Below are 13,743 nucleotides of genomic sequence, written 5' to 3'. Positions count from 1 at the left end.
TTGCAACTTCTTTTAAATATTTAAAGATACTTGTGTGTGCTTGAGGAAACTCTTAGACTGTACTTTTTGTCCTTGCTTATTACCAGTGAAATTAACAGCTCAGATTAAGCAAATCTGTCCAAAAGTGGCAGTTCAGTTTTTCTTTTAATAACTTATTCAGGGGTTAGCTTTGTAAGTATTCTGTGGATTTATATGTTAGTAAAGGACTAAAAAGTTCTTTTCAAAGAATGAACTTCAGATTAAAGCTTGGGGAATATTCTTTATTTAGGGATCAGAGACTCTGTTATTATCTTAAAAGCACATAATTAGGCTGCATAGGAGTAGACCACACAGGGTCTTGGTTTTTAGTTTTTAATTTAGTTTTCCTGCTTAGTGCTACTTTAGGCATGACTAAGACCTTTTCTAAAAGCTTTCTACCTCTAAATAGCTGAATATTTTAGCATTTGGGTGACAGCTGATTGGTTAATTACAAATTTCCCCACTTGAGTCGCAGTAGCTGATTTACTGGTTTTGGTCCGCTTGGAACAATAGGAATTTGTTCCCCTTGAAATGGCAGTAAGTACTTTGTCTTTGCATAACTGTTTGGCAGTTATTTACAACCAATGACTTATGTCTGTATTAAACACTAGCTGCTTCTTTAGTAATTATGTCTGGAAAGAGGCAGGTGAACTGGAGGTAGAATCCATGATGCAACTGTATTATTAGCCATGGGATTTCTTTGGTCTGAAGAGCCAGTATTTGTGAAAGGCTGTATTTAATTTTTTTTTACCTAGGGAATGTGTCTTGCCATTTTCTTGACATTTCCTTAGACTTGCACCCCTCTTATGTGTGGGACAATTGATGAAACAGCTGAAATGGATTGGATGTGACTAAGAAAGTATGATTTTCTTTGAGACTAATCTATAGCAAAGTCTGTTGATTTTTGCTCTGAATGGAGGATCTAAACACACAAACCTGTTATTTTAAGAGAGATCTGTAGTTTTTAGAAGGATGATTGTTGGATTAGCAGTGAGAATATGTGCATTATAAGTAATGGGAGGAACGTTGGATTATATTTGATTTAATTTTGTTAATTCTTAGCGTGTTGTTCAGCAAAGTTTCTTAACTTTTGCAATGAGTAAGGCTACATGTTTGAAAAATAGTAGTGAAAGTAAAACTACAAGTACCTTTAAAAAATGTCATCTTCTGCTTACAGGTATGTTCAAATGGAGATCATCAGCTGGAAAAGGCAATGGAAGAGATACTGAGGGATTCTGAAAAAGACCAGAACAATTTCACTGCTCTCCCAGAAGGTTTTCATGATGCAAACAGCCAGGCAGCTGCAGATGGGTCAGCAGCTCAAACAAATCAGCCATCTTTGCACCTTGTTTTAGACCCTTCTACTACAGGTATTGCTGAAGTGCTTTCCCCCTCAATCATATATGGCAGTTTTTTTTTCTTTATGCAGTTTCAAGTTAACCTTAAAATGAATGTAAAACTTTCTGGAGCTTCATTCCAAAACTATATTGGAGAACACCCTGGGGCCTCCTCTCCTTTTCTGATTAGTTGAGGATTATAGACAGGAATAGATTATCATCAGATTGATACCCCGTGCTGCTCTGTTTTATTCAAGATAACTTTAATTTTGTCTCCAGCCCTAGATGAGTTAGGACTAAGTATCATGCTGAATGGACTACAGTTGAGGTAGAGATACTACTGATGGAGTATGAGAGGTTTCAGGACATTGTTCATTGACAGTACTACCTGCAAATGAAATATACCCTGAGCAAACTGATGAACTTTTCAGCTCTGGTTCTATGACCAGGTATCAGTAAGGACAGCTTTAGGTTTGATATTTACTAGGCATGATTGTGGTACTTTTCTGGTATTTGAAGTTTTGGTGAAAAAGGGAGGACTGAAAGCTTTTTATATAAACTATATTGTATATATATTATGTAAAATATAGTATACCTTTTTTTAGGAATACAAGGCTGTGGCCATGTCTATGGGCCTTGAGTTAGAATTCTTTTTCCCTTGGTAGTATGCAGAGCACTTCTGTGGTGTTGTGTCAGATAATTCCCATAGCATCTGTTTGGGAAGTTAAAAAAAAAAAAAAAGTTTTTGTGGTGGAATGTGATAGACAATTTATGCATAATGGAAACGCCCTTTTTTTAATTACATGTATGCTGCACTTTTGAGAAACTTACCATACTGGCTCCCTGTTTGACGTGCTTCCAACAGAACACAACCCTTAGCATGAATGAACAAAGAAATACTTGTAGATACGTTCCTCCCCCCCAAGGAATAATTCAATTTCGCAACCTGTATGATTTAACTATTAGGAAGTATTAGTTATGGTAATAAGAAATAGAAATAACGGGGCAGATCGCTTAGAGAGGTTTGGAATGTCCCTCTTTGGAGATACCAAAACTGAGCTGGACAGGGCCTGGAGTAACCTGATCCAGTTTTGAAACTAGCCCTAATCTAAGCTGATTTATCTTTGAGCATGAGTTAAAAGCTAGATGACCCTTAGAGGACTTTTTCAACCTAGATTACTCAGATTCCATACTTAACAAGTTTTTCTTCCGCCTCTTCTATCATTTCTCAAATATCAAAATGCCTTAAAAAACCCACCAGAAATCAACAATAACAACAAAACTCCCAAAAGCTCCCTCAAGATCACCCCTGTCCATAGTAATGTGATAGTGGAAAAAGAGCACTTCTCTTCTGCTGAGTAGAGGACTGAACAGATACCCTTTTTCTTTTCTCCAGCTCCCTGATGGTTTCATGCAGTTAATGTAGCTATCCCAGGAATGTGAGCCACATCTAGTAATTCTACGCAAACTGCAAAGACATGGGAGAGAAGAGAATTAGAGGCATCTTTGTGCAAAATGATGAATAGGAATTAGGAGGAGGTATAAGCAAACTAAAGAAAAGAACATCTGGGAGATGGAGCTTAAAGAAAAATTGTGTTCTAGTGCTGCTAAAAAGAATCAAAAGGCCATTTCTCCCTATGCCATACTTGGAAACATGCATTAGAATAGACTTAAAGTTAATATTAAGGTGCCACATGGAGTTCTTGCTATTGGAGCTGGACTTTTGATTCCCCATGTCCATTTTCAGAAAAAGTGGGAGATTTTGCTGTGGAACTCATTCAGAAAACATTGTGTTAAAAATAAAAGCAAATGGTTAAAGAAGTGGTTTCTTCATTTTCAGAAATCTCTGCACCAAGACCATCTTCTCCCAGTGAACCCCTGGAAGAGGACAGCGTACTGTTTAACAAACTGAGTTATTTAGGTTGCACAAAGGTGTCTGCCCCTCGAAATGAGCCAGAAGCTCTACATGCCATGGCAAACATGAAATCCTCGAGTCAAGCCCCTTTACCTGTAACACTTTACGTTCCAAACATTCCGGAAGGCTCTGTAAGGTAACATACAAGCGTTTCTTTTGTTACTTGCACAGACACATAAAAGGTGGATTCTGATTTTGTTACTCACAAAGCAGAATTGCTGGATTTGTGCCTAAAGTTCTTGCTGAAGAGTTAGTTTTGAGAAATTCCTCTGAAGCAACAAAATGCATGCTCAAATGTAGCATGCAGTGCATAGTTGGTGGTCGCGGTGGCCGAACAGTGTCAACAAAAGCATAGCTTTGTACCTGCATCTCTGTTCAAATGTGATAATAAGAGATATACTGGAAAGGGAGAGCTGATAGTGCCTGTTTTCTCCCAACCTCCCTAGTCTGTAATCACTCCAAGGTAGGTACATTGAGACAGTAGTAGTCCTGCTGGCCTTGAGTTAGCTGAAAAGTTTCACGTTTAGACTCTTCCATGTATGTTAAGGACTTGAGATGCTAGTCTCTGTTTCCAGACATTGCTATGCGAAAGCCAGGTCTCACCTGTGTCTGCCTCATGATGCATATGCTGACAGTCTCTAGATACTAGCAAACACTTACTTCAGAGAGTCAAGGGTTCTTAATCAGGGTGCACACCTGTAGCAGTCTTGCATCCAGAAGTAGGGAGAATCTCAATGGTCAAGATTTTTATTTTTACTTTTAAACTCTGATACGAAGATATCTGAAGGATATGGTTAGATTTCCTTCCTTTCCTGTGCTTCACCTATGTATTGACTGTCATCTTGCACAGAAAGACGGAGGGACCTTCAAGCACATATATTATTTTCTCCCATTTTGCTCTTTAAACTCAATTTAAGATTTCATTTGACGTTACGGCAGTATTTCACTTGAATTAGGAAATTACACTGCATACTTTTATGATGGCAGCTGTCACATAGACATGAGATGTTAGGTGTGCTGTACCTATTTTCGTAGCCATTGTGGCCATTCAAGAAGATGGTTTTGCAAGTGAAACTGCAGGTTCCTTTGATCATTAGCTGCAGAGGACTGCCAAAGAATCTGCACAGAACTGTAAAGGTGAATCCGTGTGTGACGTAATACACTCCATCGAAGTTCAAGTGAGACCAGTGTCATCTTTGAGGAGTGTTTCCATTCCTGGTATCTGAACACTTGTCACGTGAGGTTCCATGTAACATGTCCCACCAGTATTACAGTATGCCGAATCTTCCCTGGGCTTTTCTTGCCTTTAGAAGATTAGCTCTTTATTTTTATTGTTACAGGCTTGGGATTCTGTTCCAGGTAGCTGTTTATTCACCCTTGATGTGAATGTGCATGTGAACAAGTAGCAAAAAGACAGAGGAGAACTGCATAGCTCTAACTATTATTCTTTAAAACTCACTGTCTAGTAGCCTGTTCTGAGACCACCGCCCCTGTTGTCTTCTTTAAAGTTTCTGAAATAGTCTTTGGGTTCTAAATTTGAGAGGAATTTAAAATTTTGTATGAGGTCTTAGATCTGGGATTAATATTCACCTGAGCACGGCAGCAAGCATTTGTGAAGATATATAGTCCTGTGGATTCTGAATAAGTAATGTTTTCTTAAACCAAGATTTAAATTCATTTATAATGTTGAATTTTCTTTGGTGTTTGTATGCAAATCGCATTTTCATGTTGCTGTGGTTTCTACATTTCTACTCTTTGTGTTTTTCGTGAACAATTGCAGAGCAATGATGGTCATTGTTATTGCATGATGTAGAGGTATTATATTTGTCTATATTATGGAGTATAAAAAAAAAGTAAGATAATGTAACAACCAGAAATATTTACATCTTAAATTTGGCAAGCCTGACACTTCTGTTTATCTAATTGCAGAAAAGCCCTTTAGGTAGGCCTGGTTTTTTTACTGACTTACTTCTTTGATCTTCCCTGTTCCTTTCCTTGCCAGAATAATAGATCAATCAAGCAATGTGGAGATAGCCTCTTTTCCAATCTATAAGGTGTTGTTCTGTGTGCGTGGACAAAATGGGACTTCAGAGAGTGACTGTTTTGCATTTACTGAAAGCAGCTGTGGAACAGAAGAGTTCCAGATCCATGTTTTCTCCTGTGAGATTAAAGAGGCAGTAAGTATTAAATGTTGTACAGTGACTGGTAAAGAGGATACAAGCGGTATTTTAAGAAGTTGTTCCAGATGTGAAAATGGTATATAGTGCCCTGAAAAATATGTTAACAAATATATAAAGCATTTCACAGAACGTGCAGCTCGTCATATGTGAATATTAATATAACTTTTTTTTTCTTTCAGTATTTCAATAAAATTCCAAAGTGCACTGTAATGGGAAGATTTAGAAAGCCTAAGTTTAAGACTTAAGTTTAAGTATTCTTTTTTTCAGGCCTCATTTGGGTAGGTTTCAGACTAAAGTTGCAGTGTTGACCTCATGAGTTGCAAAGAATCATTTTACACTACTCTGCCCTAGATATTTTGGGAAGAACTACATGATAGTTTGGGAGAAAAGGATTTTCTAGGGTGGAAAAATAGAGGTTGAAAAAGAAGAGATCTCCTTGGTTTTTGACATCTGCAAGAGCAAGCTGTAAGTTGTGTTGTTAAATACACAACCTGAAAAGTACCTTATTCAGGTCCTCTAATGAGTTGCATTCCTAATCTTGTAATATGTATTACATTTTATTACATATTACATGAGCAGTGAATGTGACATGAACAAAAATAGGAGATGTTGTTACTGAATTTGCTTGGTTATTAAACACCCAATCCAAATGTTTTGTGTTATATGAGGCATGCTTTGTGTTCAGTGTAAGAGGCAAGTGACAGTAATTTTATGACCTTCAAAAACACATCACAATACCCCATTAAAAACACTCTTTTATTTTTGATAAAACTATTAATTCTTTTGCTTTCTGCAGGTCAGCCGAATTTTGTATAGTTTCTCAACAGCATTCAAACGTTCTTCCAAACAAGCATCTGATCACGTTAAGGACTTTGTTCTTCCTACTCCAGATAGTGATGTCTATACTTTCAGTGTTTCCTTAGAAGTCAAAGAAGATGATGGAAAAGGAAATTTTAGGTAATCTGGTTGGAAAGGGAAATGTAGAAATCTGTTTGAAAAAAGCATATAGCTACTTGCAGGATGCACAGCTACTGTGTTGCAGTAAAATTGCTTTGGCCTCTTTTTGTAAGTAGACTTGTTATAAAAAGGAGGTTGTTGCTTTGCTTTTACAATTTTCTTCTCTGTGTCTTTTCTGTAAAAAGATTAAAAATCAGGATATGTTTTTCAAGTTTGTTTCATTAAATACATGGTATCAGGTAGGATGCTCAAGGCAGGCCTTTGTAAATGGAAAAGATAGTAGGAAGTCTGTTAAAAACTTTAGTCAAACCAGTTTTCTTGAGTAAATACAGTCTAGTGGTCTTTTTATTATCTTTTTTTAAATAAGCTAATGAGTTCCAAATTCATTGAAAATTTAGGAAATGTAAACTTCTCTAAGCATTAAAGGGGACAGGGGAGCAAAGTATTCTTTGCCTAACAGTTAATTACAAGATTTTTTGGAATGGAAGAATTGATAATAAGAGTTTATTCTGTGAAAATGTCCTATTTCTTTTTTGCTTCATAGCCAGTATATAGCATATTTTCTATCATTTTGAAACCAAAATACACCATGCATTTTTGGATGTGTTTGATAAATCCCCCAGAGAGCATACTAAGTGTGAGCCTATAGTCTGTTTTTTCAGTGCTGGTTTATTACCTTGTAAATAAAGGAGGAGGCTGTCTCTCAAATGAGTTGAGCCATTAACAGTTTAAGTAGGCTGCTACTATGTCTTCTGTATTTAGCAGTTAATGTTCTATACCTGTGCTGAAGAAACTTGCTTCTTTATTCTCTTAGCCCTGTGCCAAAGGATAGAGAGAAATTATATTTCAAGCTTAAACAGGGAATTGAGAAGAAAGTGGTTATTACAGTTCAGCAACTTTCGAACAAAGAACTGGCCATTGAAAGGTAAGATTCTTATGAAAATAATGCAGGTTAAGTTTTTGAGAGAATAGTGTTTAATGTAGTTTTCCCTGGTTTTGCAAGTTTTATGACAGAAAAAATACAATAATAACAAGGAAGTATTATTGCTCAATATAATTAATTATAGGTGCGCAGTTCAGTTTCAAATTTCTTTTGAAGTATTTAAGTGATTTTTTTTTTTTTAGGTGATAATGAGAAACATAGCCTGTAGTACTCAAATATTCTTGGGTTTTTTGCCTTTTAATTGTCTTTTTGAATGTGGTGCTAGGACACTTATGATGTTCAAATCTTTTTGATTTTGCTTTCTGTTGTTTTTAGGTAGTGCAAAAACATGTATTGTAATCCTGCATTACCAGCATCTCACTGTTTAGAAAAATAACCAAGTTAGGTTGTCTGAGCTATGTTAAACCTCAGAGTGTATTAATCTGCTAGATCAAGTTTGGACCAGCCTGGTGGTTAGAAGAAGGAATCTTTTGGTGGAGTCTTCAAGATGAGTAGATTTGTAGTTTTGTTATGATTTTAATGTTTATCTTCAAGTGATGGTGTAGAGCTTATGTTGTATTTCCTGGAAATTACATGAGGGGGATGGACAGTATAACCTGACCTTTTGTGCAGAGCATTTGCATGAGAAGTGGACCATGCATCTGAAGAATCACTGTTGTTTAATGTGTTCATTAACGGCAGACTCTTGTTAACTACAGTAGTAGAAGGTATTGTATTAATTAGGAAATTCCTTCTCAGTAGCTCAATTTTTAAAAATAGCATACACCACCAGATGGCAATCTTACCAAAAGAGTAACAATAGGAGAATTCAATTTTAGTGAAAAGGGAATTCAAGATAAAAGGAGAATCAAGGAAAAAACCCCACAGCCCTCCCAAAACCTGAGATTGCACTCTTGACTTGCTTTCAAGCCCTTATTTCAAAAATGAAGGTAAAATTTTAGACAAGGAATATACAGCAGAATTTTTTTGTTGTTGTTCTTTTGTGTTGTAAAATGGTACTTTTTGCTTGTTATTGGCTTTAAAAAAATAATCCCATTTTCAGTGTATTTTTAGTTTAAAGAATTTTGGCTTCAGAATTCAGTTAATGAATGATGAACTCTGAATAGCATTTGATTATTGGTTCTTCCCCCCCCCCCCCCCCTTCCTTAGAAATTAGCTTTTATTTTGATGTTGTTTGGGATATTGAATTAGGATGTTATTTATATCACCACAAACCTTGCTGATACAAAGTTATTTAATTGACATGGCATACACAGGCTCGTAAGTCATTTTATATACTAACCCTGCATAATACTAAAATTCAAAACCAATATAAAAGATCAATTCAGGTTACATCAGACTGTGATCTTCTAAGTAATTTAATGTGTCTTCAGAAGTATTTCTAAGTGGAAATTATAATGTGGAGGAATGTTGTTGCTGAAGAAATTTGGTCTCTGGTCTAAAGAGTTCAAGAATATTTCTTCACACGGTCTCAGAAGAGTAAACCTGGGATCAGAGAAACTTGCCACCTCCTGGTGTGTGGGGCCTATGGCTGGGTGAGGCTGATAGAGTAGGTTACTCTCAGTTGAGTTACTTTGGCCCTTCCTACCTTTGTAGCCTTTTTGACCTGGGTTTTGCCTGGTTTTATCTAGGTCAGAGCAGGTAAAGAAATGATGTTCATTCCTGTTGCCCAGGTTTGAGTTGTGCGTGGCACTACATAGGTTGAGTCCCACAATGTGGGATATTAAGTTCACAAGATTCAAGAAGAAAATTCTGGTTAATGATCGGGGGCTTTAAGAAAGTTGTTCTGAGGAGTAAAAGAGCCTTTCATTCTGAGAAATGCGAGGATTGACTGTTCTTGATACAGGGATGTTTAAATATAGTATGCTACCAGTCATACAGGAGAGTTAATATACCAAGTTACGTGGGTATAGCTTAGGTTAAAGCCTAGACTGGTATCCTTGGAACTGATGCACAGAACATTGGTTGGTTGCTCAGTAGTACTGGAAACTTAAAGATCATGTTATCATGTTAACTTAATACCATCAGCCTTATCTGTGGGTAGCATTTGTATTTCTATAAATAGAAGTATAAGTGAAGAATAATTTCAGTTCTTTTTTTGCAGGTCTAGAAACTAGTTGAACTTAGGCAGAGTAGCACACCTGCACATAGCCACTTGGTAGCCAGCTGTAGATGCAGAGAAGCAAACATGTTGGAAGTAGCAAGACTGAGGCTCACAGTCTATGCAGGTCATTTTGAATCCTGGGCGTGTGGTTCAGCCTCCTTAAATCGGAGGCTGAATGTGTTGACAACTGCATAAAGTCTAGTCCTCCGCAAGTGAGGGTCCTGAACTCATTTGCACTCATTTTGCTCTTTGAACTTAGTGGGAAGAGAAGCCTTGACTCTTCTAGTAGCAGGATGCTGCCAGTCATGATAAGTGTCTGCTGCTGTGAGAGGCAGGGGTTACTTGTTCCTGACTCCCACTCTTTTGGAAGCATACTTCCCAAAAATTTTGGCTGACACCCATCAAAACCTGTGTACATGTGAGAGATGCACAGCAAGAGCTAGGATCTGTGAGCTGTTGTCTTTGAAAAGTACTGATATTTTGCTTGCCTCTGAATCTTAGCCTTACAGTTTTCTTTAGCAGACGTACCAGAAGCTAGTGTCCTCTCTACTATTATAAATTATAGTCCTCTCAGAGCTATAACAAAAAGTAGTAAGTCAGTCTACTGTAACATTCTGCTTGGTCTAATTAGTCTCACAGAGAAGCCTGCTTGTGTGGTTAAATATAAGTCCTAGCATCCTAGTTACCTTGGTTGCTTTACATGGGGCTGCATTATGATATCTAGATAAATCAAACTTGTTGTCTACTGTTTTATTTACCTCTTTGGTTGTTAAGATTCCAGTAGTGAAAGAGTATGGAGAAGGAAAAATGCAATTGTGTATGTAAGTTACTGTTTAAGTGTAATGAGGTGGAAAATGAAAATCATATACCCAAGTGTATTTAGGGACAGACTTACTAGATGGTGTAGTAAGTGCCTATCTTAAGACTTTCACAGTTAATAGCATTATTGAAATGATAGTTGCTGTTATATCTCTGTTCATGATACAGTGTGCATGCCTGAAAGCTGTTAAACTGTTCTATCTTCACTGCCAACCTATGAACGTTCAAATAATGTCTTATAATTTAGGTTTACTGAAAAATTCAAGTTTTCATTGGGGTAAGTGGGTTGCCCAGGTGACAGAACTGCTTTTGTTCAGACTTTGAGAAGGTGGGAATGGCAGGCCCTTCCTGGTGCATTCAAATACCTGGTGGAAGGGTATGGAGGAGATGGAGCCAGAGTCTTCATGGAGGTGCAGAGTGTTAGGATTAGAGTCCACGGACACAAGTTACTTCACTGGAAATTCCTCTGTTGTCAGTAAAAAGGGAGTTGAGCATTGGAACAGGCTGTCAAAAGGCATCATTCATTCTCTGTTCTCAGAGGTGCTCCGAACTTGGCTTGACAAAGCTTTGCACAACCCAATTCAAGTTGGTCCTCTTTTGAGTAGAGGTTTGGATCGGGTTGCTTGTAGAGATCGCTTCCATTTTACATTGTTCTGAGAGTCAGTGGTAAAAAGTGTCTGATTATTAGAGAATTGAGTTGTACAGAAGAAAAATCCTCGAAGCAAAACCCTCTGAAATATGACCTCCATAACTTTTTATGATGCAATTGCTTTCAAGTTGTTCTTTTTTTTCTCATTTGAGATCTAACATTTTAAAAAATCTGTGCAAAACGGCTTGCAGCTTATGTCACAAATACATAATTCTGTTCAGTGGTTTTTTATTCATAATGGAGTATGTTCAAAGGAGAGAAAGATAAAGATGATATGCAGAAATGTCAGACCTGGATTTGTGCCTTCAATATTCAGAAGGTTTGAAAGTCTGAATGTTTTAAGAATGTTTTTTATTTTTTTTACTCTTAAAAATACCAAGAACATTTTCTTGTTAAATGATTGGATGGGAATTGTGGAATTCAAGGCCCTGTATAATACAGAAGTTCAGTTTTAAAAAATAAAGAATGAAAGTCTAAAAACTGAGTGAATTGGGGTTTTTTTAAGGGCCCATGATGCTACATGATGTTTTACAGCAGTGACATTGTTGGTTATAGAATGGGTGAATTTGTTACTTTACATATGACTGTATGAAAACAATTTTTAAAATGGACTGGGGAGAGAGTGAATTTCTTCTTGCCAATATCCATTACTAATGTATAGGAATTGTTTAAACTCAGTATCCTAAGTTGTCTTGAAGAATAATTGATTGTTCACAGGTCAGACACTAATTTCTGTCATCTTCATTCTGGAAAATAATTTCATTGTCATTTCTATAATAGATATTGTGATGTTTCCTGAGCGTTGCCATAACACTAACAAAAAATTGCTAAGAAAGGTTTTCTTTAAATTAGAAGCAGTAGGTGGCTGTGCCATTATGTTCAAGAAAATACTTTTGTATTTTGAAAAGCTAATATCTATCTTCCCCCCCCCCCCCCCCCCCCCTTTTTTTTTTTTTCTTTCAATAAACTTCACAGATGCTTTGGGATGCTACTAAGCCCTGGACGAAATGTGAAGAACAGTGACATGCATTTACTAGACATGGTAATAATTAGCTCTAATAACCTGTTTAGTAAGATAAAGGTGATTTTTAAAAAACAATCAAAAACCAACAGAACAAACCTCTCATCTGTTTGGTTTTGTTTGTTTTTTGTTTCTTAAATCCTGGAGTTTATTTCTTCGAACTAGAAACAAACTTGTTACATACAGTGGACAAAACATTTAAATTAATGTCAAAACCTGTGGCATCTGTTTTTTGTTCAATTGGTGAAGCACTGATTAGGTCAGCTGAGAGCTGGTTGTTACAAATAACCAAGATTTCTGTATTGTGTTAAGCATGTTGCCTAAAAATTTACAGCAAATAATTGGTTTTATATTTGGACATCAGGGAAGTGGCCTTATTTTTCCAAGGAGCTGAAAACTTTGCCTTTATCTGTCTCAATTGAATTTAAATTCTTGCTCAGAGTTTGAAGTATTCCCTTGTCTTCTACAATCTTAATTTCTTATGAGTTGCTTCTAAGAGAACCGCAAAATAATATGATACTTTCTGAGATCATATCATATCATATCAGTTTACTTTTACACTGTAGATAAGAATACAACCATTTTCAAGTCAAGAAGGGCTTGAGTTAACCCAATCAGACATTTTGTGGCTACACAGTTATCCCAATTTTGCCTAGTCCATTTCTTTACTCATGTTGATGATTCTAGCCATCGGTATTTGGTTCTCTTGTCAGACTTTTTTATTTGCCTACTTGTAGCTACTAGCTCATTTTTTTCTGGTTTTATTTTCTGACAGTAGTTCAGATTTTCCATTTTTGTTATTTGATTAGAAAATGTAATCAATTATAGTGAGTTATGGAGCATAATGGATTGGCTTCTATATATATAACACCTTTTTACTGTATGGACTGTATATTTGAATTCCTGTCTTTACTCCACCTATAATTCTGTTTACATTTCAAGTACATTTAACTGCTGGATGTAATGGCTTATTAGTTCATTTCTTGGCTATAGCATATACATATATATTTGTATTTTATATATGCTATTTTCCTTTCAACCCCCTTTCTCCCTATTTAAATTTGGAGAACTCTGTCACTGTTATTGCTCTACCACAAATTGGATTGCAGAGTAAGAATGTCAGTCTCCTTTCATCTATAAAAAGGCTACTATACAGGCTTGCTGGATCCATGGGAACTGTCCCAGAAAACTTCAGGAAGCATGACCTTGCCTCATACTAGTAATAGCTCGTATGTGCAGGTCATATACTCTGATTATTCCTAGCAGGCCTATAAGAAATATCTGTAGAAGTAACAGATGTATAGCATAATATTATTTTAACCAGATGTAGAGGCATTGCTGTTAGTATTACCTTTGTCATATGTGGCTGTTTTGACTTTATTTGCATATTGTTCTGCAATTTGTCTCTTTAAATTTCAAGTTCCTATGGACTGGAATTCCAGTCCATTGGCATGCTTACAGATGTAACTCATGAGTTTTGGGGGTGTTTTGTTTTTTTCTGGATCGTTTCTGTGTATACTGTGTGGCTAGTTTAATTTTATGAAGTCTCTTGTAACTCACCCTCTCCTAACAACCATCTCAGCTGCTCAGAAAGTAGAGTGGCAGACATCTCACCACACCTTCATGCTTATAATAAGCATTAAAAATAATGTTGATAAACTATCTTGTCTTCAGTTTCTTATATAACGTTGCTTCTTTCTCTCCGGTTTCCCTATAACCTTTCTCAATCCATTATTCCATTATTTTATATTCTTTATTTAGACTGTGTTTTCTAGAGCGAACACAATCTTACTCTGAAGT

General features: G+C 36.5%; 1 protein-coding gene across 10 annotated transcripts in view; it reads left to right on the top strand.

Annotated features, from left to right (window-relative positions):
- The window catches only part of RABGAP1L (RAB GTPase activating protein 1 like), a 263,849-nt gene that overhangs the window by 23,061 nt on the left and 227,045 nt on the right, over positions 1-13,743 (top strand). For all 10 annotated transcript variants that reach the window (XM_074877053.1, XM_074877048.1, XM_074877049.1 and 7 more), the window contains 6 exons: positions 1,196-1,388; positions 3,196-3,406; positions 5,273-5,447; positions 6,247-6,407; positions 7,222-7,332; positions 11,898-11,964. In XM_074877053.1, coding sequence (XP_074733154.1) covers positions 1,196-1,388; positions 3,196-3,406; positions 5,273-5,447; positions 6,247-6,407; positions 7,222-7,332; positions 11,898-11,964 — 918 coding nt within the window. The remainder of the gene's footprint in view (positions 1-1,195; positions 1,389-3,195; positions 3,407-5,272; positions 5,448-6,246; positions 6,408-7,221; positions 7,333-11,897; positions 11,965-13,743) is intronic.

Source organism: Strix uralensis, chromosome 8 (assembly GCF_047716275.1).
Source record: "Strix uralensis isolate ZFMK-TIS-50842 chromosome 8, bStrUra1, whole genome shotgun sequence".
Lineage (NCBI taxonomy): Eukaryota > Metazoa > Chordata > Aves > Strigiformes > Strigidae > Strix > Strix uralensis.
This window is presented reverse-complemented; position numbering and strand designations above follow the sequence as displayed.